The sequence below is a fragment of the Salvelinus alpinus genome, chromosome 14 (assembly GCF_045679555.1).
Source record: "Salvelinus alpinus chromosome 14, SLU_Salpinus.1, whole genome shotgun sequence".
Classification (NCBI taxonomy): domain Eukaryota; kingdom Metazoa; phylum Chordata; class Actinopteri; order Salmoniformes; family Salmonidae; genus Salvelinus; species Salvelinus alpinus.
The window spans coordinates 42,778,144-42,804,413 of NC_092099.1; the positions used below are offsets into that span (position 1 = coordinate 42,778,144).

The 26,270-nt window shown below is 40.1% G+C and overlaps 1 protein-coding gene across 1 annotated transcript; it reads left to right on the plus strand.

Annotated features, from left to right (window-relative positions):
* The first annotated feature begins 1,802 nt into the window (after window positions 1-1,802).
* LOC139538927 (dnaJ homolog subfamily B member 6-like) lies at window positions 1,803-24,880 on the plus strand. Its single transcript, XM_071341506.1, has 9 exons — window positions 1,803-2,084; window positions 13,107-13,196; window positions 16,876-16,985; window positions 18,286-18,342; window positions 18,458-18,574; window positions 18,739-18,840; window positions 19,097-19,232; window positions 19,363-19,433; window positions 20,067-24,880. The coding sequence occupies exons 2-9, from the start codon at window positions 13,132-13,134 to the stop codon at window positions 20,654-20,656; spliced, it is 1,248 nt and encodes a 415-aa protein (XP_071197607.1). The 5' UTR covers window positions 1,803-2,084; window positions 13,107-13,131; the 3' UTR covers window positions 20,657-24,880.
* The last annotated feature ends 1,390 nt before the right edge of the window (window positions 24,881-26,270 follow it).

A 26,270-nucleotide genomic window follows, 5' to 3' on the forward strand; every position in this document is an offset into this window, starting at 1 on the left:
ACAGAACGGCAATGTCGGGTAAGCTTAAGGGGGGGGGGGGGGTCTCTTTGTTAACAAGCCCTGAATGCTGATTGGCTGACACCCGTGGTCTCTCAGACCGTAAACCATGGGTATGACAAAACATTTATCTTTACTGTTCTAATTACGTTGGTGTAACAGTATAGCTTCTGTCCCTCTCCTCGCCCCTACCTGGGCTCGAACCAGGGACCCTCTGCACACATCGACAACAGCGTTACCCATCGCTCCACAAAAGCCACGGCCCTTGCAGAGCAAAGGGAACAACTACTTCAAGGTCTCAGAGGCGAGTGACGTCACCGATTGAAACGCTATTAGCGCACACCTGGCAAACTAGCTAGCCATTTCACATCGGTTACAGTGGTAACCGGTTTATAATAGCAATAAGGCACCTTGGGGGTTTGTTGTATATGGCCAATATACCACGGCTAAGGGCCTAATTGCTTGATTATGTTCCGGCCCCCAACCATCCGCTCAAGAAAGAAATTGGCCCGCGGCTGAATCTAAGTCCCAAGAGAGTTTTCATCTATATTTTTAGGTAGTTGCCTATTTACAACCACAAACCAAATGCTGGCACTAAGACCGCACTCAACCAGCTGTATAAGGCCATAAGAAAAACAAGAAAACACTCATTCATAGGCGGCGCTCCTAGTGGCCGGCGATTTTAGTGAAGGAAAATTGAAATCCTTCTTACCTAATGTCACCTGTGCAACTAGAGATGAAAAAAACTCTAGATCATCTGTACTCCACACACAGAGACACATTCAAAGCTCTCCCTCGCCCTCCATTTTGTCAAATCTGACCGTAACTCTATCCTCCTCATTCCTGCTTACAAGCAAAAACTCAAACAGGAAGTACCAGTGAAGCTCTCAATACGGAAGAGGTCCAATGAAGCGGATGCTAAGCAACAGGACTGTTTCCCGAGCACAGACTGGACGAGACTCATCCAATGGGATTGAGGAGTTTACCACATCCGTCACTAGCTTCATTAAGTGCATCGAAAATATGTACATATCCCATCCAGAAGCCATTGATTACCAGCAACACCCGCACTGAGCTAAAGGATAGTGCAATCACTAACAAACTACCACCCGGTACCTCAACCCTGCACTTTAGAGGCTGCTGCCCTCTATACATAGACATGGAATCACTGGTCACTTTAATAATGAAACACTAGTCACTTTAATAATGTTTACATTCTGCTTTACTCATCTCATATGTATATACTGTATTCTATTCTACTGTATTTTAGTCAATGCCAGTCCGATATTGCACATCCTAATATTTACATATTTCTTAATTCCCTTCTTTTACTTTTAGATGTGTGTGTATTGTTGTGAATAGTTAGATACTACTGCACTGTTGGAGCTAGGAACACAAGCATTTCACTACACTCGCAATAACATCTGTTAAATATGTGTACGTGACCAATAACATTTGATTTGATTTAGAGCTGCCTGCTTTCAAGGATAAGGCTCTGGAACTGTTGTTTAATTTTTAAGCTTTACCTCCAAATCCAATCTTTTAAAATGTATTTTGACCCGCTGTATAGCTCCAATAAACCATTGAACAAAACGTATTTTTTTTTGTATAGCTTAATGGTTTATGGAAGCACATATAAACTGTACGTTCATTTCAAACCACTATAAATACACTCTAGTATAAAATGAAGGGATCATGTTCTGTTCCCTTGTGCTCATCGCAATGCAACAGGCATTACAGGGAAGGGCAACTGACGTTCCAGAACACTGACATATTCTAGACCTTCTCATTCCATCCCCTCTCTTCGCCTCAGCTGTTTGTGACGTAGTCGTCGGGAGGTAAGACAGGAAAAGAGCGAGCTGTAGAAGTTTGGGGATTGCGGAGTTATGGTGCAGGGCAGGGCACGGAGGAAAACGGGCAACTCATAACGTTAAACATATAATAGTCTTTAGGTATACCGAGTTATATTATTCCGTGGACCGCCTGTCACGAACTGCATTCCAACGGGCTCTCCACAATAATTTATTTCCATTTTAAGAAGAGAGAGACAGAGACGGAAAGCATTCGCTGTTACTCCTAAAAAAAAGGTACAGTCGTTTATTAATACCCGTTATCCATTCATGCGTGGGCCTATTTTTGTTGCTTTGGACTTTTCCGTCAAAAAATGATATTGACTATCACCAGCCGTGGACTTTGTCTTACAGTTCAGTCCAAAAAACAACATTGCCATTCCACTGCTACCGTAGCCCGTAGCCTACATGCTTACCATATTAGGCAATATTTAGTTACAATGTGTCCACGTCTTAAAACATTGTGTCTAGCCTGAAACACACTCCGGCTGGCTGCCGACGTTGTGTGTGTGTGTGTGTGTGTGTGTCTGTCTGTTGGCAGTTGTCTGGCAGTTGTCGGATGTCAGGTCTCGGGAGATCGAGTTGGAAAATAACCAAATAATATTGTGTCCTGCATCCAGAGAGCTCAGAGTATTACCAACATTACCTTACAGGTCCCACGGTCCACGGTTTATTTGGTTGGTGCTGAATAGATTGACCGGGCTACAGGACGCTCCATTCTCAATGATATCATTAGTCATTGTCAATTAATTCATGACTTCATGAGTCATATCCCACCTGTTGAAGGCAAAACATTAACAGTGCATTAATACAGTAATACAATTAGACTAGTGGCCCATTAACAGTATACTGTAATAAAACAGGCAGGGAGCAGGTCTCGAACCCTCGACCCAAAGCCCAAAGTCCAACGCGCTATCGACTGTGCCCCAAAAGCATGCTAGTTCGGTAGAGTCGACATCTGCGCTTATAAACCCAGGGTCGTTACAGTATTAATACAGTAATACAACTAGACTAGTGGCCCACTAACAGTGTATTAATACAGTAATACAACTAGACTAGTGGCCCACTGACAGTGTATTAATACAGTAATACAACTAGACTAGTGGCCCAGTAACAGTGTATTAATACAGTAATACAACTAGACTAGTGGCCCAGTAACAGTGTATTAATACAGTAATACAACTAGACTAGTGGCCCAGTAACAGTGTATTAATACAGTAATACAACTAGACTAGTGGCCCAGTAACAGTGTATTAATACAGTAATACAACTAGACTAGTGGCCCAGTAACAGTGTATTAATACAGTAATACAACTAGACTAGTGGCCCAGTAACAGTGTATTAATACAGTAATACAACTAGACTAGTGGCCCAGTAACAGTGTATTAATACAGTAATACAACTAGACTAGTGGCCCAGTAACAGTGTATTAATACAGTAATACAACTAGACTAGTGGCCCAGTAACAGTGTATTAATACAGTAATACAACTAGACTAGTGGCCCAGTAACAGTGTATTAATACAGTAATACAACTAGACTAGTGGCCCAGTAACAGTGTGTTAATACAGTAATACAACTAGACTAGTGGCCCAGTAACAGTGTATTAATACAGTAATACAACTAGACTAGTGGCCCACTAACAGTGTATTAATACAGTAATACAACTAGACTAGTGGCCCACTGACAGTGTATTAATACAGTAATACAACTAGACTAGTGGCCCAGTAACAGTGTATTAATACAGTAATACAACTAGACTAGTGGCCCAGTAACAGTGTATTAATACAGTAATACAACTAGACTAGTGGCCCACTAACAGTGTATTAATACAGTAATACAACTAGACTAGTGGCCCAGTAACAGTGTATTAATACAGTAATACAACTAGACTAGTGGCCCAGTAACAGTGTATTAATACAGTAATACAACTAGACTAGTGGCCCACTAACAGTGTATTAATACAGTAATACAACTAGACTAGTGGCCCAGTAACAGTGTATTAATACAGTAATACAACTAGACTAGTGGCCCAGTAACAGTGTATTAATACAGTAATACAACTAGACTAGTGGCCCAGTAACAGTATATTAATACAGTAATACAACTAGACTAGTGGCCCAGTAACAGTGTATTAATACAGTAATACAACTAGACTAGTGGCCCAGTAACAGTGTATTAATACAGTAATACAACTAGACTAGTGGCCCAGTAACAGTGTATTAATACAGTAATACAACTAGACTAGTGGCCCAGTAACAGTGTATTAATACAGTAATACAACTAGACTAGTGGCCCAGTAACAGTGTATTAATACAGTAATACAACTAGACTAGTGGCCCAGTAACAGTGTGTTAATACAGTAATACAACTAGACTAGTGGCCCAGTAACAGTGTATTAATACAGTAATACAACTAGACTAGTGGCCCACTAACAGTGTATTAATACAGTAATACAACTAGACTAGTGGCCCACTGACAGTGTATTAATACAGTAATACAACTAGACTAGTGGCCCAGTAACAGTGTATTAATACAGTAATACAACTAGACTAGTGGCCCACTAACAGTGTATTAATACAGTAATACAACTAGACTAGTGGCCCAGTAACAGTGTATTAATACAGTAATACAACTAGACTAGTGGCCCACTAACAGTGTATTAATACAGTAATACAACTAGACTAGTGGCCCAGTAACAGTGTATTAATACAGTAATACAACTAGACTAGTGGCCCACTAACAGTGTATTAATACAGTAATACAACTAGACTAGTGGCCCAGTAACAGTGTATTAATACAGTAATACAACTAGACTAGTGGCCCAGTAACAGTGTATTAATACAGTAATACAACTAGACTAGTGGCCCACTAACAGTGTATTAATACAGTAATACAACTAGACTAGTGGCCCAGTAACAGTGTATTAATACAGTAATACAACTAGACTAGTGGCCCAGTAACAGTGTATTAATACAGTAATACAACTAGACTAGTGGCCCAGTAACAGTATATTAATACAGTAATACAACTAGACTAGTGGCCCAGTAACAGTGTATTAATACAGTAATACAACTAGACTAGTGGCCCAGTAACAGTGTATTAATACAGTAATACAACTAGACTAGTGGCCCAGTAACAGTGTATTAATACAATAATACAACTAGACTAGTGGCCCAGTAACAGTGTATTAATACAGTAATACAACTAGACTAGTGGCCCAGTAACAGTGTATTAATACAGTAATACAACTAGACTAGTGGCCCAGTAACAGTGTATTAATACAGTAATACAACTAGACTAGTGGCCCAGTAACAGTGTATTAATACAGTAATACAACTAGACTAGTGGCCCAGTAACAGTGTATTAATACAGTAATACAACTAGACTAGTGGCCCAGTAACAGTGTATTAATACAGTAATACAACTAGACTAGTGGCCCAGTAACAGTGTATTAATACAGTAATACAACTAGACTAGTGGCCCAGTAACAGTGTATTAATACAGTAATACAACTAGACTAGTGGCCCAGTAACAGTGTATTAATACAGTAATACAACTAGACTAGTGGCCCACTAACAGTGTATTAATACAGTAATACAACTAGACTAGTGGCCCACTGACAGTGTATTAATACAGTAATACAACTAGACTAGTGGCCCAGTAACAGTGTATTAATACAGTAATACAACTAGACTAGTGGCCCAGTAACAGTGTATTAATACAGTAATACAACTAGACTAGTGGCCCAGTAACAGTGTATTAATACAGTAATACAACTAGACTAGTGGCCCAGTAACAGTGTATTAATACAGTAATACAACTAGACTAGTGGCCCAGTAACAGTGTATTAATACAGTAATACAACTAGACTAGTGGCCCAGTAACAGTGTATTAATACAGTAATACAACTAGACTAGTGGCCCAGTAACAGTGTATTAATACAGTAATACAACTAGACTAGTGGCCCAGTAACAGTGTATTAATACAGTAATACAACTAGACTAGTGGCCCAGTAACAGTGTATTAATACAGTAATACAACTAGACTAGTGGCCCAGTAACAGTGTATTAATACAGTAATACAACTAGACTAGTGGCCCAGTAACAGTGTGTTAATACAGTAATACAACTAGACTAGTGGCCCAGTAACAGTGTATTAATACAGTAATACAACTAGACTAGTGGCCCACTAACAGTGTATTAATACAGTAATACAACTAGACTAGTGGCCCACTGACAGTGTATTAATACAGTAATACAACTAGACTAGTGGCCCAGTAACAGTGTATTAATACAGTAATACAACTAGACTAGTGGCCCAGTAACAGTGTATTAATACAGTAATACAACTAGACTAGTGGCCCACTAACAGTGTATTAATACAGTAATACAACTAGACTAGTGGCCCAGTAACAGTGTATTAATACAGTAATACAACTAGACTAGTGGCCCAGTAACAGTGTATTAATACAGTAATACAACTAGACTAGTGGCCCACTAACAGTGTATTAATACAGTAATACAACTAGACTAGTGGCCCAGTAACAGTGTATTAATACAGTAATACAACTAGACTAGTGGCCCAGTAACAGTGTATTAATACAGTAATACAACTAGACTAGTGGCCCAGTAACAGTATATTAATACAGTAATACAACTAGACTAGTGGCCCAGTAACAGTGTATTAATACAGTAATACAACTAGACTAGTGGCCCAGTAACAGTGTATTAATACAGTAATACAACTAGACTAGTGGCCCAGTAACAGTGTATTAATACAGTAATACAACTAGACTAGTGGCCCAGTAACAGTGTGTTAATACAGTAATACAACTAGACTAGTGGCCCAGTAACAGTGTATTAATACAGTAATACAACTAGACTAGTGGCCCACTAACAGTGTATTAATACAGTAATACAACTAGACTAGTGGCCCACTGACAGTGTATTAATACAGTAATACAACTAGACTAGTGGCCCAGTAACAGTGTATTAATACAGTAATACAACTAGACTAGTGGCCCACTAACAGTGTATTAATACAGTAATACAACTAGACTAGTGGCCCAGTAACAGTGTATTAATACAGTAATACAACTAGACTAGTGGCCCAGTAACAGTGTATTAATACAGTAATACAACTAGACTAGTGGCCCACTAACAGTGTATTAATACAGTAATACAACTAGACTAGTGGCCCAGTAACAGTGTATTAATACAGTAATACAACTAGACTAGTGGCCCACTAACAGTGTATTAATACAGTAATACAACTAGACTAGTGGCCCAGTAACAGTGTATTAATACAGTAATACAACTAGACTAGTGGCCCAGTAACAGTGTATTAATACAGTAATACAACTAGACTAGTGGCCCACTAACAGTGTATTAATACAGTAATACAACTAGACTAGTGGCCCAGTAACAGTGTATTAATACAGTAATACAACTAGACTAGTGGCCCAGTAACAGTGTATTAATACAGTAATACAACTAGACTAGTGGCCCAGTAACAGTATATTAATACAGTAATACAACTAGACTAGTGGCCCAGTAACAGTGTATTAATACAGTAATACAACTAGACTAGTGGCCCAGTAACAGTGTATTAATACAGTAATACAACTAGACTAGTGGCCCAGTAACAGTGTATTAATACAATAATACAACTAGACTAGTGGCCCAGTAACAGTGTATTAATACAGTAATACAACTAGACTAGTGGCCCAGTAACAGTGTATTAATACAGTAATACAACTAGACTAGTGGCCCAGTAACAGTGTATTAATACAGTAATACAACTAGACTAGTGGCCCAGTAACAGTGTATTAATACAGTAATACAACTAGACTAGTGGCCCAGTAACAGTGTATTAATACAGTAATACAACTAGACTAGTGGCCCAGTAACAGTGTATTAATACAGTAATACAACTAGACTAGTGGCCCAGTAACAGTGTATTAATACAGTAATACAACTAGACTAGTGGCCCAGTAACAGTGTATTAATACAGTAATACAACTAGACTAGTGGCCCAGTAACAGTGTATTAATACAGTAATACAACTAGACTAGTGGCCCAGTAACAGTGTATTAATACAGTAATACAACTAGACTAGTGGCCCAGTAACAGTGTATTAATACAGTAACACAACTAGACTAGTGGCCCAGTAACAGTGTATTAATACAGTAATACAACTAGACTAGTGGCCCAGTAACAGTGTATTAATACAGTAATACAACTAGACTAGTGGCCCAGTAACAGTGTATTAATACAGTAATACAACTAGACTAGTGGCCCAGTAACAGTGTATTAATACAGTAATACAACTAGACTAGTGGCCCAGTAACAGTGTATTAATACAGTAATACAACTAGACTAGTGGCCCAGTAACAGTGTATTAATACAGTAATACAACTAGACTAGTGGCCCACTAACAGTGTATTAATACAGTAATACAACTAGACTAGTGGCCCAGTAACAGTGTATTAATACAGTAATACAACTAGACTAGTGGCCCAGTAACAGTGTATTAATACAGTAATACAACTAGACTAGTGGCCCAGTAACAGTGTATTAATACAGTAATACAACTAGACTAGTGGCCCAGTAACAGTGTATTAATACAGTAATACAACTAGACTAGTGGCCCAGTAACAGTGTATTAATACAGTAATACAACTAGACTAGTGGCCCAGTAACAGTGTATTAATACAGTAATACAACTAGACTAGTGGCCCAGTAACAGTGTATTAATACAGTAATACAACTAGACTAGTGGCCCAGTAACAGTGTATTAATACAGTAATACAACTAGACTAGTGGCCCAGTAACAGTGTATTAATACAGTAATACAACTAGACTAGTGGCCCAGTAACAGTGTATTAATACAGTAATACAACTAGACTAGTGGCCCAGTAACAGTGTATTAATACAGTAATACAACTAGACTAGTGGCCCAGTAACAGTGTATTAATACAGTAATACAACTAGACTAGTGGCCCAGTAACAGTGTATTAATACAGTAATACAACTAGACTAGTGGCCCAGTAACAGTGTATTAATACAGTAATACAACTAGACTAGTGGCCCAGTAACAGTGTATTAATACAGTAATACAACTAGACTAGTGGCCCAGTAACAGTGTATTAATACAGTAATACAACTAGACTAGTGGCCCAGTAACAGTGTATTAATACAGTAATACAACTAGACTAGTGGCCCAGTAACAGTGTATTAATACAGTAATACAACTAGACTAGTGGCCCAGTAACAGTGTATTAATACAGTAATACAACTAGACTAGTGGCCCAGTAACAGTGTATTAATACAGTAATACAACTAGACTAGTGGCCCAGTAACAGTGTATTAATACAGTAATACAACTAGACTAGTGGCCCAGTAACAGTGTATTAATACAGTAATACAACTAGACTAGTGGCCCAGTAACAGTGTATTAATACAGTAATACAACTAGACTAGTGGCCCAGTAACAGTGTATTAATACAGTAATACAACTAGACTAGTGGCCCAGTAACAGTGTATTAATACAGTAATACAACTAGACTAGTGGCCCAGTAACAGTGTATTAATACAGTAATACAACTAGACTAGTGGCCCAGTAACAGTGTATTAATACAGTAATACAACTAGACTAGTGGCCCAGTAACAGTGTATTAATACAGTAATACAACTAGACTAGTGGCCCAGTAACAGTGTATTAATACAGTAATACAACTAGACTAGTGGCCCAGTAACAGTGTATTAATACAGTAATACAACTAGACTAGTGGCCCAGTAACAGTGTATTAATACAGTAATACAACTAGACTAGTGGCCCAGTAACAGTGTATTAATACAGTAATACAACTAGACTAGTGGCCCAGTAACAGTGTATTAATACAGTAATACAACTAGACTAGTGGCCCAGTAACAGTGTATTAATACAGTAATACAACTAGACTAGTGGCCCAGTAACAGTGTATTAATACAGTAATACAACTAGACTAGTGGCCCAGTAACAGTGTATTAATACAGTAATACAACTAGACTAGTGGCCCAGTAACAGTGTATTAATACAGTAATACAACTAGACTAGTGGCCCAGTAACAGTGTATTAATACAGTAATACAACTAGACTAGTGGCCCACTAACAGTGTATTAATACAGTAATACAACTAGACTAGTGGCCCAGTAACAGTGTATTAATACAGTAATACAACTAGACTAGTGGCCCAGTAACAGTGTATTAATACAGTAATACAACTAGACTAGTGGCCCAGTAACAGTGTATTAATACAGTAATACAACTAGACTAGTGGCCCAGTAACAGTGTATTAATACAGTAATACAACTAGACTAGTGGCCCAGTAACAGTGTATTAATACAGTAATACAACTAGACTAGTGGCCCAGTAACAGTGTATTAATACAGTAATACAACTAGACTAGTGGCCCAGTAACAGTGTATTAATACAGTAATACAACTAGACTAGTGGCCCAGTAACAGTGTATTAATACAGTAATACAACTAGACTAGTGGCCCAGTAACAGTGTATTAATACAGTAATACAACTAGACTAGTGGCCCAGTAACAGTGTATTAATACAGTAATACAACTAGACTAGTGGCCCAGTAACAGTGTATTAATACAGTAATACAACTAGACTAGTGGCCCAGTAACAGTGTATTAATACAGTAATACAACTAGACTAGTGGCCCAGTAACAGTGTATTAATACAGTAATACAACTAGACTAGTGGCCCAGTAACAGTGTATTAATACAGTAATACAACTAGACTAGTGGCCCAGTAACAGTGTATTAATACAGTAATACAACTAGACTAGTGGCCCAGTAACAGTGTATTAATACAGTAATACAACTAGACTAGTGGCCCAGTAACAGTGTATTAATACAGTAATACAACTAGACTAGTGGCCCAGTAACAGTGTATTAATACAGTAATACAACTAGACTAGTGGCCCAGTAACAGTGTATTAATACAGTAATACAACTAGACTAGTGGCCCAGTAACAGTGTATTAATACAGTAATACAACTAGACTAGTGGCCCAGTAACAGTGTATTAATACAGTAATACAACTAGACTAGTGGCCCAGTAACAGTGTATTAATACAGTAATACAACTAGACTAGTGGCCCAGTAACAGTGTATTAATACAGTAATACAACTAGACTAGTGGCCCAGTAACAGTGTATTAATACAGTAATACAACTAGACTAGTGGCCCAGTAACAGTGTATTAATACAGTAATACAACTAGACTAGTGGCCCAGTAACAGTGTATTAATACAGTAATACAACTAGACTAGTGGCCCAGTAACAGTGTATTAATACAGTAATACAACTAGACTAGTGGCCCAGTAACAGTGTATTAATACAGTAATACAACTAGACTAGTGGCCCAGTAACAGTGTATTAATACAGTAATACAACTAGACTAGTGGCCCAGTAACAGTGTATTAATACAGTAATACAACTAGACTAGTGGCCCAGTAACAGTGTATTAATACAGTAATACAACTAGACTAGTGGCCCAGTAACAGTGTATTAATACAGTAATACAACTAGACTAGTGGCCCAGTAACAGTGTATTAATACAGTAATACAACTAGACTAGTGGCCCAGTAACAGTGTATTAATACAGTAATACAACTAGACTAGTGGCCCAGTAACAGTGTATTAATACAGTAATACAACTAGACTAGTGGCCCAGTAACAGTGTATTAATACAGTAATACAACTAGACTAGTGGCCCAGTAACAGTGTATTAATACAGTAATACAACTAGACTAGTGGCCCAGTAACAGTGTATTAATACAGTAATACAACTAGACTAGTGGCCCAGTAACAGTGTATTAATACAGTAATACAACTAGACTAGTGGCCCAGTAACAGTGTATTAATACAGTAATACAACTAGACTAGTGGCCCAGTAACAGTGTATTAATACAGTAATACAACTAGACTAGTGGCCCAGTAACAGTGTATTAATACAGTAATACAACTAGACTAGTGGCCCAGTAACAGTGTATTAATACAGTAATACAACTAGACTAGTGGCCCAGTAACAGTGTATTAATACAGTAATACAACTAGACTAGTGGCCCACTAACAGACTAGTGGCCCACTGTTCATTGATACTCTTGTTTTAGTAGGGGTCTGCTCTGTTCTACATTTTGGGAGTTGAGACATAAAAAGGGGATCGTTACAAAGGTCAAGTTCTCGTCTATTACAGTAAAATAATGTACCTAAGCGTTTCAGCCAATTCTGTTGGACCAAACCTCAAATGCAAATAGCGAGTTTAAACCCCTTGTTGTCAGAGAGGAATAAGTGATCTTTCATCTTTGTTGTAAGTGGAAGGTGGAGAGGCTTGGTGTCTGTGGAGTGGGAAGGTGCACAGTCCACACAGCACAGAAGGTGGAGAGGCTTGGTGTCTGTGGAGTGGGAAGGTGCACAGTCCACACAGCACAGAAGGTGGAGAGGCTTGGTGTCTGTGGAGTGGGAAGGTGCACAGTCCACACAGCACAGAAGGTGGAGAGGCTTGGTGTCTGTGGAGTGGGAAGGTGCACAGTCCACACAGCACAGAAGGTGGAGAGGCTTGGTGTCTGTGGAGTGGGAAGGTGCACAGTCCACACAGCACAGAAGGTGGAGAGGCTTGGTGTCTGTGGAGTGGGAAGGTGCACAGTCCACACAGCACAGAAGGTGGAGAGGCTTGGTGTCTGTGGAGTGGGAAGGTGCACAGTCCACACAGCACAGAAGGTGGAGAGGCTTGGTGTCTGTGGAGTGGGAAGGTGCACAGTCCACACAGCACAGAAGGAGGAGGGGCTTGGTGAATGTGGAGTGGGAAGTGGCCCAATTTGCAATTTCAACAGCCTGAACATATCACATTTGTTTTGGTGAACTGACAAATGGGGAAGTGTTTCCACTATCAACTTTTAGCTATGACTGACAGTCCATGAGATCATTACGATCATTTTAAACATGGTTTGAAGCTATTTTATGTACAAAGAACAAAAAAAATGTCAACAACTACAATAAACAGTATGATTATAGAACCACAAATCCTGGCTCATGATAGGGTTAACACAGTTCTACTAAACTAATAAAGCAGTTTGATTGGTTAATCGATTTGCCACAAGATAAGATGCCACGAGGCTTTAAAAGATCCAATTCATATGGTCATTGAGAACTATTGTTGTGTATCTCCCACTGATGAAATTTGTGTTGTTGCCCACAGTTGCAGTGAGGTCAGTGAAGAAGAGATGGTGGATTATTATGATGTACTGGGAGTGTCAAGAAGCGCCTCTCCGGAGGACATCAAGAAGGCGTAAGTAAAGGACTGGTTCAAGGACTCATCCTACGCTATAATCTGTCTCTTTCCACACCAAAATAGGCCTTTATAGGCTTCATGTGCGCCCTGGACATAGAGAGGTTTTTATTCTCTATTTTGGTTAGGTCAGGGTGTGACTAGGGTGGGAATTCTAGTTTCTTTATTTCTATGTTGGTGTGGTTCCCAATCAGAGGCAGCTGTCTATCGTTGTCTCTGATTGGTTGATCATATATAAGTTGTCCTTTTTCGTTTGGGGTTTTGTGTGTAGTTGTTTTCTGTTTATTGTCTGCACCTGACAGTTTTGGTTTTCCCTCTTTGTTATTTTGTTCGAGTGTTTTGAGTGATCAGATGAATTGCAATTAATTGCAAAGTCCCTCTTTGCCATGCAAATGAACTGAATCCCCAAAAACATTTCCACTGCATTTCAGCCCTGCCACAAAAGGACCAGCTGACATCATGTCAGTGATTCTCTCGTTAACACAGGTGTGAGTGTTGACGAGAACAGGGCTGGAGATCACTGTCATGCTGATTGAGTTCGAATAACAGACTGGAAGCTTCAAAAGGAGGGTGGTGCTTGGAATCATTGTTCTTCCTCTGTCAATCATGGTTACCTGCAAGGAAAGACGTGCCGTCATCATTGCTTTGCACAAAAAGGGATTCACAGGCAAGGATATTGCTGCCAGTAAGATTGCACCTAAATCAACCATTTATCGGATCATCAAGAACTTCGAGAGCGGTTCAATTGTTGTAAAGAAGGCTTCAGGGCGCCCAAGAAAGTCCAGCAAGCGCCAGGACGTCTCCTAACGTTGATTCAGCTGCAGGATCGGGGCACCACCAGTACAGAGCTTGCTCAGGAATGGCAGCAGGCAGGTGTGAGTGCATCTGCACGCACAGTGAGGTGAAGACTTTTGGAGGATGGCCTGGTGTCAAGAAGGGCAACAAAGAAGCCACTTCTCTCCAGGAAAAACATCAGGGACAGACTGATATTCTGCAAAAGGTACAGGGATTGGACTGCTAAGGACTGGGGTAAAGTCATTTTCTCTGATGAATCCCCTTTCCGATTGTTTGGGGCATCCGGAAAAAAGCTTGTCCGGAGAAGACAAGGTGAGTGCTACCATCAGTCCTGTGTCATGCCAACAGTAAAGCATCCTGAGACCATTCATGTGTGTGGTTGCTTCTCAGCCAAGGGAGTGGGCTCACTCACAATTTTGCCTAAGAACACAGCCATGAATAAAGAATGGTACCAACACATCCTCCGAGAGCAACTTCTCCCAACCATCCAGGAACAGTTTGGTGACGAACAATGCCTTTTCCAGCATGATGGAGCACCTTGGCATAAGGCAAAAGTGATAACTAAGTGGCTCGGGGAACAAAACATCGATATTTTGGTCCATGGCCAGGAAACTCCCCAGACCTTAATCACATTGAGAACTTGTGGTCAATCCTCAAGAGGCGGGTGGACAAACAAAACCCCACAAATTCTGACAAACGCTAAGTATTGATAATGCAAGAATGGGCTGCCATCAGTCAGGATGTGGCCCAGAAGTTAATTGACAGCAAGCCAGGGCGGATTGCAGAGGTCTTGAAAAAGAAGGGTCAACACTGTAAATATTGACTCTGCATCAACTTCATGTAATTGTCAATAAAAGCCTTTGACACTTATGAAATGCTTGTCATTATACTTCAGTATTCCATAGTAACATCTGACAAAAATATTTAAAGACACTGAAGCAGCAAACTTTGTGGAAATTAATATTTGTGTCATTCTCAAAACTTTTGGCCACGTCTGTACACTCATTGAAGTAGATTTAACAAGTGACATCAATAAGGGATCATAGCTTTCACCTGGATTCACCTGGTCAGTCTCTATGTCATGGAAAGAGCAGGTGTTCTTAATGTTTTGTATATAGTGCACTACTTTTGACCAGAAGCCCCAAGACTCCTGTCAAAAGTAGGGAATAGGGTTCAGACTCAGTTTCATGACTCAGCACCGTTTCTATAAGGATGATGTATTCTATATATTTTAGTTTTCTGTAGTTTTCTAAATATGATAGTTTTCTATATATTATAGTTTTCTATGGTCTTCTATAGTTTTGTATTGTCTTCTATAGTCTTCTATAGTCTTCTGTAGTCTTCTATAGTTTCTGTAGTCTTCTATAGTCTTCTGTAGTCTTCTAGTCTTCTGTAGTCTTCTATATATTTTAGTTTTCTATAGTCTTCTATAGTTTTTTTTAACAGTTTTCTATAGTCTTCTATAGTCTTCTATAGTCTTCTGTAGTATTCTATAGTTTTTAAAAATCGTTTTCTATAGTCTTCTATATATTTTAGTTTTCTATAGTCTTCTATAGTCTTCTATAGTCTTCTATAGTTTTTTGTAACAGTTTTCTATAGTCTTCTATAGTCTTCTAAAGTCTTCTAAAGTCTTCTATATATTTTAGTCTTCTATAGTCTTCTGTAGTATTCTATAGTTTTTTAAAATCGTTTTCTATAGTCTTCTATATATTTTAGTCTTCTATAGTTTTCTATACTCTTATATAGTCTATAGTTTCCTATAGTCTTCGATATATTTTAGTTTTCTATAGTTTTCTATAGTATTCTATAGTTTTTTAAAATAGTTTTCTATGGTCTTCAATAGTCTTTTAATAGTTTTCTATAGTCTATAGTATTCTTTGTAAAAAAAAAAAATAGTTTTCTTTAGTCTTTATTTTCTGTAGTCTTTACCTCACTTGTCTTCTGCTTGCTGTCCCCTCCAAAAAGGAACAGTGTTGTTGTCGAACTTTTCCTCTTGAAATAAGACAATTACATACATGTAGCCCTTGTCACGCCCTGACCTTAGTTATCTATGTTTTCTATATATTTTGGTCAGGTCAGGGTGTGACGAGGGTGGGTATGCTAGTTTTGTCATGTCTAGGGTTTTTGTATATCTAGTTTTTTTTTGTAGGTCTAGGTATATATATGTCTATGGTGGCCTGATATGGTTCCCAATCAGAATCAGCTGTTTATCGTTGTCTCTGATTGGGGACCATATTTAGGTAGCCATTTTCCCTTTGGTGTTCGTGGGTTCTTGTCTATGTGTAGTTGCCTGTCTGCACTATCCATATTAGCGTCACAGTTCGTTTTGTTATTTAGTTCGTTTGTTCAGTGTTTGTACTTTTAATAAAGAAGAATGTACGGATACCACGCTGCGCCTTGGTCTCCTCCTTACGACGGCCGTTCAGCTCTTTCCTGCAGTCAAATGACCTAGTGGCCTCAGGGGTTGAATGTTATTCATATTTTTCATAATCTCACAATTAATATAAAAATAAATTAAAAAATACGCAGAAAATCTGGTGTTTCTATGTCAAACGATTTTGTTATATTTCAGTCTTCTGTGATGTATGTAAAGTGTAATATTGGTATGCAAACTCAAAATGTAATACATTTTAACTCTATATCTGACATGGTACAGGTGTCTTCTTTTTGTTAAGCCCATAACCATGTGTGTGAGGTGTATACTTTTGTTTCCAAGTAGATTTGTTTAAGACGACCAAGAAACACTCTGTGTGACCCTGATTCAGCCCACTGCAGTAGAAGTTTTAAAGGCAGCTAATACAAGTTTTGTCAACAGTATTGAAGATGTTGCTGTGTGTGAAAGGTATTGAATGAGATAATAAACTGTATCTAATCTAATGTGAAGGTACAGGAAGCAGGCTCTGCGATGGCACCCGGACAAGAACCCAGACAACAAGGAGGAGGCGGAGAGGAAGTTTAAGGAGCTGGCTGAGGCCTATGAAGTTCTGTCAGACCGTAAGAGATACCACCACCTGTTAAATCTGTTATTAACTTCATTATTGCCCTTGCTCTACTCTTCTGTGGACTTTAAACCTCTTAAGGATCCGCCCCTCTTTTTTCATTTTTTTTTGCCTACAATGACATACCCAACTCTAACTGCCTGTAGCTCAGGCCCTGAAGCAAGGATATGCATATTCGTGGTACCATTTGAAAGGAAACACTTTGAAGTTTGTGGAAATGTGAAAGGAATGTAGGAGAATATAACACTATAGATCTGGTAAAAGATAATACAAAGAAAAAACCAACCTTTCTTTTGTATTTTTTTTGCAAGACAAAGGCCATAATGTATTATTCCAGCCCAGGTGCAATTTAGATTTTGGCCACTAGATGGCAGCAGTGTATGTGCAACCTTTACGACTGATCCAATGAACCATTGTATTTATGTTAAAAATGTTGTATCAAGACTTCCCAAATGTGCCTAATTTGTTTATGAATAACTTTCATGTTCAAAATTGTACACCCTCCTCAAACAATAGCATGGTATTTGTTCACTGTAATAGCTACTGTAAATTGGACAATGCAGTTAGATTAACCTCTCTGGGGTAGGTGGGACGCAATCGTCCCACCTGGCCAATAGCCAGGGAAAATGCAGAGCGCCAAATTCAAATAAAATGATATAAAAGTGAAACTTTCATTAAATCACACATGTAAGATACCAAATTAAAGCTACACCCGTTGTGAATCCAGCCAACATGTCAGATTTCAAAAAGGCTTTTTGGCGAAAGCATAAGATGCTAATATCTGATGATAGCACAACAGTAAACAAAGAGTAGCATATTTCAACACTGCAGACACGACACAAAACGCAGAAATAAAAATATAATTCATGCCTTACCTTTGACAAACTTCTTTTGTTGGCACTCCAATATGTCGCATAAACATCACAAATGGTCCTTTTGTTCGATTAATTCCGTCGATATACACTGCTCAAAAAAATAAAGGGAACACTTAAACATGTAATGTAACTCCACTAATAATATGCATATCTTATATTCTGGGGATGAGTAGCAGGCAGTTGAATTTGGGCATGCTATTTATCCAAAAGTGACAATTCTGCCCCCTACCCCGAAGAAGTTAACAAGAATTTAAGCTTTCTGTCAATATCAGATATGTCTATGTCCTGGGAAATTTTCTTGTTACTTACAACCTCATGCTAATCGCATTAGCCTACGTTAGCTCAACCGTCCCGTGGAAGGGACACCGATCCCGAAGACGTTGTTAATAACAGTCAGATAATGTGGCCTTATCTTTACAGGAAGCAAGTCAAAGGCATATGATACCTATGGCAAAGACAGAATGCCCAACAACACAGGTGAAGGAATCTCTCTGTTCTTTCTCTCGGGGTTTTGTGTTCTATTCTGTTTTTGATCAGCCATGTTGGTAGTGTCCATATTTATCAACATGTATTTATTTATCTCTCCCTCCAGGCTCCAGTAGTCACCCTGCTCCGGAAGATTTCCCAGGGTTCACCTTCACATTCCGCAGTCCAGAGGAAGTGTTTCGGGAATTCTTCGGTGGCCAGGATCCTTTCGCCAATTTCTTCGGTGGGGCTGACGGTCCTTAAACAGTATCCTATGTCTTCATGTGCTTCTTAGTCAAGGCTAAATCTGATCGGGAAACCGGTCCGTCTGGGAATCGCAGCAGTTCATACAAGCTACACGAACACTTCTTCCTGTCTCACTACATTGTATTGACTGCTCTCTCCCAGATGACTTTGCCTTTGGAAGAGGGATGCACAATGGCGTCCATGGACATCCTGGCACTTCGAGGCTCGGCCCCAGTCGGTTCTCCTCCTTCCCCTCCGCCGGAGGTCAGTAATAAACGATGGTTGCGTCCCAAAAATGGCCCCCTGTAAGCTATATAGTGCACTACTTTCAACCAGGGCACATAATAGTACACTATATAAGGGAACAGGATGTCGTTTGAGTCACAACTGATAACAACATGGTAATAACACATTTATATCAGCTCCATTCACTGATTAGGTCATTAGTTCCATTCTGACCGGTCCTCCTCCTCCTCCTCCTCCTCCTCCTCCTCCGCCTCCTCCCCCCTGTCTTTCACAGTGCATGACTTCACCTCTTTCTCGTCCTCCATGGGTGGAATGGATGGGATGGACCGCATTGGAGGAAGGATGGGGAATTTCAAGTCTGTCTCCACTTCTACGCGCGTCGTCAACGGCAAACGCACCACCACCAAGACGTCAGTTCTCTGTTCTCTCTCTTTCTCTGTTTTCTGTACGGCCACTGAAGTGTGTTTTAGGGAATCTTCTCTTTGCTTGCTTCCCAAAATGTGATGATAATGTGGATGATCACTGTTCTTGATCTGCCAGGATCAAAGAAAACGGTCAGGAGAGAACCGAGATCGAGGAAGACGGGGTCTTGAAGACGGTGCTCATCAATGGTAATCCATCCACCCTGTATCCATCCCTTCCCTCATCCAGTCCCCTTTCAACTGTTCTTACAGGAATGTGTCTGTGTTGTTTTCCCTCCTGTCCCCCTCCTGTCCCCCACCTGTCCCCCTCCTGACCCCCCCCTGTCCCCCTCATGACCCTCCTAACCCCCTCCTTTCTCCCTCCTGTCCCCCTCCTTTCTCCCTCCTGTCCCCCTCCTGTCACCCACCTGACCCCCTCCTGTCCCCCTCATGACCCTCCTAACCCCCTCCTTTCTCCCTCCTAACCCCCTCCTTTCTCCCTCCTAACCCCCTCCTTTCTCCCTCTTGTTCCCCTCCTGACCCCTTCATGACCCCCTCCTGTCCCCCTCATGACCCTCCTAACCCCCTCCTTTCTCCCTCCTAACCCCCTCCTTTCTCCCTCCTAACCCCCTCCTTTCTCCCTCCTAACCCCCTCCTTTCTCCCTCCTAACCCCCTCCTTTCTCCCTCTTGTTCCCCTCCTGACCCCTTCACGACCCCCTCCTGTCCCCCTCATCGCCCCCTCCTGTACCCCTCCTGTCCCCGTCCTGACCCCCTCCTGTCCCCCTCCTGACCCCCTCCTGACCCCCTCCTGACCCCCTTCTGTACCCCCTCCTGACCCCCAGGTGTGGAGGATGAGTTGGCTTTGTCTCCAGAGCTCAGCAAGAGAGACCAACCGCCCCCCAGTCAACCCTCACACACAGCCAGGCAACACCTCCAGCAGCAGGCAGAGAGGATGGTACCAGTGGAGCTCCAGACCCAGACCCATCCACACCGACCCAGCCCCATCTCTGACCCCCGGTCTACGGCCCAGCGCTCCTTCAGCTCGTCCTCCTACTTCCACTGCCCTGATGTCTCCAGTGAGGAAGAGAAGGAAGATCTCCAGATGGCCGATAGACTGTCTGAGATGGAGGCCCGGCAGAGAGCGTCCGTCGCGACTTCGGCAGCAGACGTCCTCTCAGGTGCTGGGGGTGTGGTGGTCCCGGTGGGGAGGGTGGTCCCAGGCCCAGGCCAGCTTAGAACACCAGAGGAGACGTCAGGGGACATGTCGCCACACAGCAGCGCATCTCCGCTGAACCACAGGGAGCTACCAGAGGGGGTCCCAGAGCCTCCTACACACCCCCAGGAGCAGAGAGGCACTGGGGATCCTGCTGCTAAAACCACCAGCAGCAGCACTGGAAAAATGAAAAATAAGTGTTGCTGTGTGATGTGTTGAGTTTATGGTGTGTGTGTGTGTGTGTGTGTGTGTTGATTGTATGGTTTGTGTGTTTGTGTGTGTATGTGTGAGTGAGTGTGATGCTCAGGGCAGAGGACAGACAGGAGACCACTGGTCTCAGTTCTACTCTGGTGTTATGCTGACAATGACCATTTTAAAGTATACTGTATATTATAAACTGGTTCGTTTGACCCCTAAATGCTGATTGGCTGACAGCCGTGGTATATCAGACCGTATACCACAGGTATGAAAAAACATTTATTTTGACTAATTACGTTGGTAACCAGTTTATAATAGCAATAAGGCACCTCTGGGGGGTTTGTGATATATGGCCAATATACCACGGCTAAGGGCTGTGTCCAGGAACTCCGCGTTGCGTCGTGCTTAAAGAACAGCCCTTAGCCGTGGTATATTGTCCATATATCCACCCCCCTCGGGCCTTATTATTATTATTATTATTTAAAAAAAATTACAATTTCATTTAATTTTTGTTTTTGTTTTTTCTTATTGAATATTCGAAACATACAATATACTTGCAGTGAAGCCGCTCAATAACTACATCATAACCAGTCATCCAACAGATTCCCATTCAGAGCGACACACAGAAGCATCCAGGGTCAATGCCCTGCTCAATCCCCCCCCACAGTTACCCAATAGCTGTCCCTCAACCATTCGATACCCCTCCCACAGTCCCCCCACGGGAAAAAACAAAAACAATATTTAATTCCATTCCCCACCCCCAAGAACCCCCCAATGCACCAACAACCAAGAGAACTAAAGAGAAAAAAGGAAAAGACAGAAAACAGCAAACAACAATGCAAAAATAAAATAAAAATAAAAATACATTTAAAACAAAGGCCATCAAGGACAACTAAAATCATAATAGCAATGCCAACTGTATATGTTTGTGTCCACGTCTGGCACTATTACATGTATGTGTGTGTTCCTGTATGTGTTTATTTGAATGAGAGTGTGTGTATATGCATGTGTACGAACACCTGCACGGCATCAGCCTCAGGCAAACCGGCATTAGTTGTAAAAACACTGCCACTTAGTGTCATTCAAATGTACTTTTTAATTGTGTTTTATTTTGACTTTTTTGTTGTACTTTTATCTTTGACCATCATTCTCTCTCTCACACAGCAACTCCACTCCCACTTGTCTCCAATTCCACATACCAACCCTCAGCTTCCCTCAGCCCATCCCATCTATCTCTGCTGGCCACCCACTTCGGGTTTCTACGCAACACATATCTTTCAACTATGCTGTGATGTTTAACGTACAATTTCAATCTATCTAATTGAATAGAATCCACAGATCGCGTGTTGAAGATAAATACTTTTACAAAGAGTATTAGTATATTAGTAATTGACTGACCCGGTCTCTCCAGATCTCCTAACAGTACTAATTCTAGGGTCAATTTTAGATCAATGCTATGCATTTTCAGACATTCCTGAACCTGAGACCAGAAACAGGCTACCTGAGGGCAATACCAAAATAAATGGTCTATTGATTCTGTATCCTCACAACAAAATCTGCAGAGCTTCGACGATTGAATGCCCCAAATATTCAACATTTTGTTGGTGGCAAGAATTCTATATAATAATTTTAGCTGAAAAGCACGAAGTCTTGAATCTTGCGTTGTTTTATATATCAACTCATACACCCCGTACCATGGAATCGGTACATCAAAAATCTCTTCCCAACTATTTTCCAATCTGTATGGCACAGTTGTCAACATCCTGGTCCTCAAATGAAACTGGTATACTTTCCTATTTATGCTATTTTTATTCCTCCACCAGCTTTGATCTTTTATATTGGGCAGACAGACCAGTTCCCTACCTCCTCCAGTTTAGATCCTTTATATTGGGCAGACAGACCAGTTCCCTACCTCCTCCCGCTGCCACCTGTCTCCTCCATTATTGGTTGTACTCTTGGATTGAGCAGACCTTTCCGTACAATTCTGATAACTTCACGATGGACATAACTCTTACCATTCCGATTTACAATATCATTTAAGAACAAAATACCCTTTTCAAACATCTTTCCCATAAATGCAGGTATTTTATCAACCAGCACATTTGAGTTCAGCCATAATATTTGTTGTAATATTTGTTAAATCTTTTCAGGGGGATGAAATTGAAATTGTAACCAGCTCTGCAATGCCCTTTTGAAAAAGAGAGATACTTTGAAAAAAGGTATCATTTTCAATGAATAGAAAATGAGACATGGAAATCTGCAAAAAGGCCATTTTTAAACATGGATGAGCTTTTCTTATTAATCTACTTGAGAACCATTTAGGGTTCAAATAAAACTTTTGAATGAGTGAAGCTTTCAGAGAGAGGTTTAGTGCTTTTATATTTAATAATCTCAACCCACCCAGTTCGTATTCATTATGAAGATAGGCACATTTCATTTTGTCTGGTTTAGCGTCCCAGATAAAGCAAAATATTTTTTGTTCATATGATTTGAAAAACGAATCATCAGGAGTAGGCAGCAGTTTACTCAGTAAGTGAGTAAACTGAGATATGACTAAGTAGTTAATCAGGGCCATTTTTTCATTAATGGACCGGTATTTACCTCTCCATGGTTGCAGGATCTTGTCTATTTTTACAAATTTTCTATTGAAATTCATTGTGGAGAGCTTATTTATATATTTTGTGATATGAATACCGAGTACAGTGGGGCAAAAAAGTATTTAGTCAGCCACCAATTGTGCAAGTTCTCCCACTTAAAAAGATGAGAGAGGCCTGTAATTTTCATCATAGGTACACTTCAACTATGACAGACAAAATGAGATTTTTTTTTCTAGAAAATCACATTGTAGGATTTTTAATGAATTTATTTGCAAATTATGGTGGAAAATAAGTTATCTGTCTCTATAACTGTGTTATAGTCTCCTACCATAATGATCAGATCATTTGTTGCATGTAAGTTCAATAAATTGGTATAAATGTTTTCGAAGAAGTATGGATCATCCTGATTTGGACCATATAGATTAATGAGCCAAGTCTCTTTTTCATCCACTTTCATATTCAAAAGGATCCACCTTCCTTGTGAATCATTCCTGACTATTTACACATTCAGATCGAAATTTTTGTTAATTAATATCATCACACCCTTTGAGTTCCTTTGTCCATGACAGAACATTATTTCACCACCCCATTCCTTTTTCCACACAACTTCATCAGGATGTAGAGTGAGTTTCCTGTAAACAGTATATGTTATATTCCTTTTCTTTAAGCCATGTAAAGACTGATCCTCTTTTTTTATAATCTGCTAAACCATTACAATTATAGCTGGCTATACTTATTTCACCCCATACCATAACTAGATACTATTCTCAGTCTAAATTGACCATAACTAGTGCTTGTAAAGTTACTGCCATCAGAGGTATTATGACGGTCAAAACTAGAGCTTTCAAATGTCTGATATTTAGAATTCAAGAAATAGGTTCTAGAACTATTTGTTTTATTCCCTTGCCTGTTTGCCTGTGAGCCAATGCCACAGATGTTAGAAAATTGAGACAAGATATTATGTGTGTAACAAATCTGAGTAGGTTGATGTGTATGATAATGGATGTGATTTAGTGAGAGTGTGTACGATGTCATGTAGTGCGTATAGCCTTAATATTCATGATGATAATTGTAATCCATATCGTATCACCATCATAGTGGCATCATAATTGCCTTTAACATAATTGAAAAACACATCCCAGAATTTCCATAGCAGTTGACGTTCCACATGATCATGAAAGAGACCTTGCAATACTATAGAGACGGCTTCACTACAGTACAAATGTATTCCGTACAATATGTTATTATTCCCCAATGCCCCTATTCTGATATCTCCCCCTTGCTTGTTGTAAACATATATAAACTTGTAGACAAATACATAAAAAAGATAGACAAACAATAAACACATTAAATTATAAAACAGTTCTTGACAATAGAGAGGGAGAGAAGATGAGAAGAGAGTGAGATCAGGTGTGTGTGTGTCTATGTATAAGTCCGTATGTGTAAGCAAGCATGTAACTGAGTACGTGTGTGTTCATATCCACTTTATAATGTTCAGATATTTTTACAGTTCCCGTACCTTCTTTTTCCCCCTGTAACCTGAAGTCCCTGTAGAATTTAGTACAGCCACGGTGTTATGGAGCTGTCTCGGAATAGCTGTCCATCTATAAAGAGTTTGTCCACAATGATAAAGGCACGCTTACCCTTCTCCCTTTGTTGTCTTTGTACCGGATACAGTCTCTTACGGCATTCCTTTATCTCCCTTGGAAATTGGTCATTGAGACCGAATTTGGTTCCTTTAAACTCACTTCCTCTGCTTTTGATCAGCTCCTTTTGTTGGTATTGTTCAAATTTTGCGATGATCGGCCGGGGACCCTTGGTCTTGTCGCTCCGAGCTCCAGGTCTGTGTAAACAAGCCTCCTTGTTTACAGTCTCTATAGGAAGTTTCGAGACGGATTGCATGAATTCTCTGATCGTGCCCTCTGGATTATTGGATGCGTCCTCAGGAATTCCAGAGAATTTTTTTAATTTTCACACATGCAATGACTTCAACAGAAATACGAAATTACATCATAAATATTCCCTTACCTTTGATCATCTTCATCAGAATGCATTCCCAGGAATCCCAGTTCCACAATAAATCGTTGTTTTATTCGATAATGTCCATTACTTATGTCTAAGTAGCTACTTTTGCTAGCATGTTTAGTGCACATGTCCAAAACGCTCACGCAGATGCAGGCGAACTCGGACGAAAACTTCAAAAAGTTATATAACAGGTCGAATAAACTGGTCAAACTAAGTAGAGAATCAATCTTCAGGATGTTGTTATCATATATATCCAATAACGTTCCAACCGGAGCATTCCTTCGTGTCTGTAGAAGTTATGGAACGCAAGGCGATATCATGAGGAACGCGCATGACCAGGAACTGCCATTCTGCCAGACCAATGACTGAAACACCTCCCATCCGGCCCCACATCACACTAGAGGCTTCATTCCATGTTCTACAGACTGTTGACATCTAGTGGAAGGCGTAGGAAGTGCAAACAGATCCATATCCTACAGGGAATTGAATAGGCGATGAGTTGAACATTGACCAGTCTCAGAATTCTCACTTCCTGTTAGGATTTTTTCTCAGGTTTTTGCCTGCCATTTGAGTTCTGTTATACTCACAGACATCATTCAAACAGTTTTAGAAACTTCAGAGTGTTTTGTGTCCAATAGTAATAATGATATGCATATATTAGCATCTGGGACAGAGTAGGAGGCAGTTCACTATGGGCACGCAATTCATCCAAAAGTGAAAATGCTGCCCCCTATATCAAAGAAGTTTAACAGATTGGGATAGATGTAGACTCGAGAGAGATGTATGCTGTAGCTCCAAGCAGCCTTTGCTGTGGCTCTAACGTTGCGTCTGATCCATTTGCTCCCAACAGGTCAAAGTTCAAATTTCCCATGGTGCACCGTGTCTCTCAGCCCTGCCCCGCGACTTACTGTACAAGCTGATCAACACTTTTCAAAGTTTTATTTGAAAAAGAAAATGAAACGGACACATTCAAATGTATGTACTTCTATGTGTGAGTGTGTGTATAGAGCTAA

Excerpts from the sequence above, each read along its gene's own strand:
- LOC139538927 (XM_071341506.1), top strand. The coding sequence starts at position 13,132 with ATGGTGGATTATTATGATGTACTGGGAGTGTCAAGAAGCGCCTCTCCG. Across the intron at positions 13,197-16,875 it reads CCGGAGGACATCAAGAAGGC|GTACAGGAAGCAGGCTCTGC; the intron begins GTAAGTAAAGGA and ends TCTAATGTGAAG. Across the intron at positions 19,434-20,066 it reads GAAGACGGTGCTCATCAATG|GTGTGGAGGATGAGTTGGCT; the intron begins GTAATCCATCCA and ends CCTGACCCCCAG.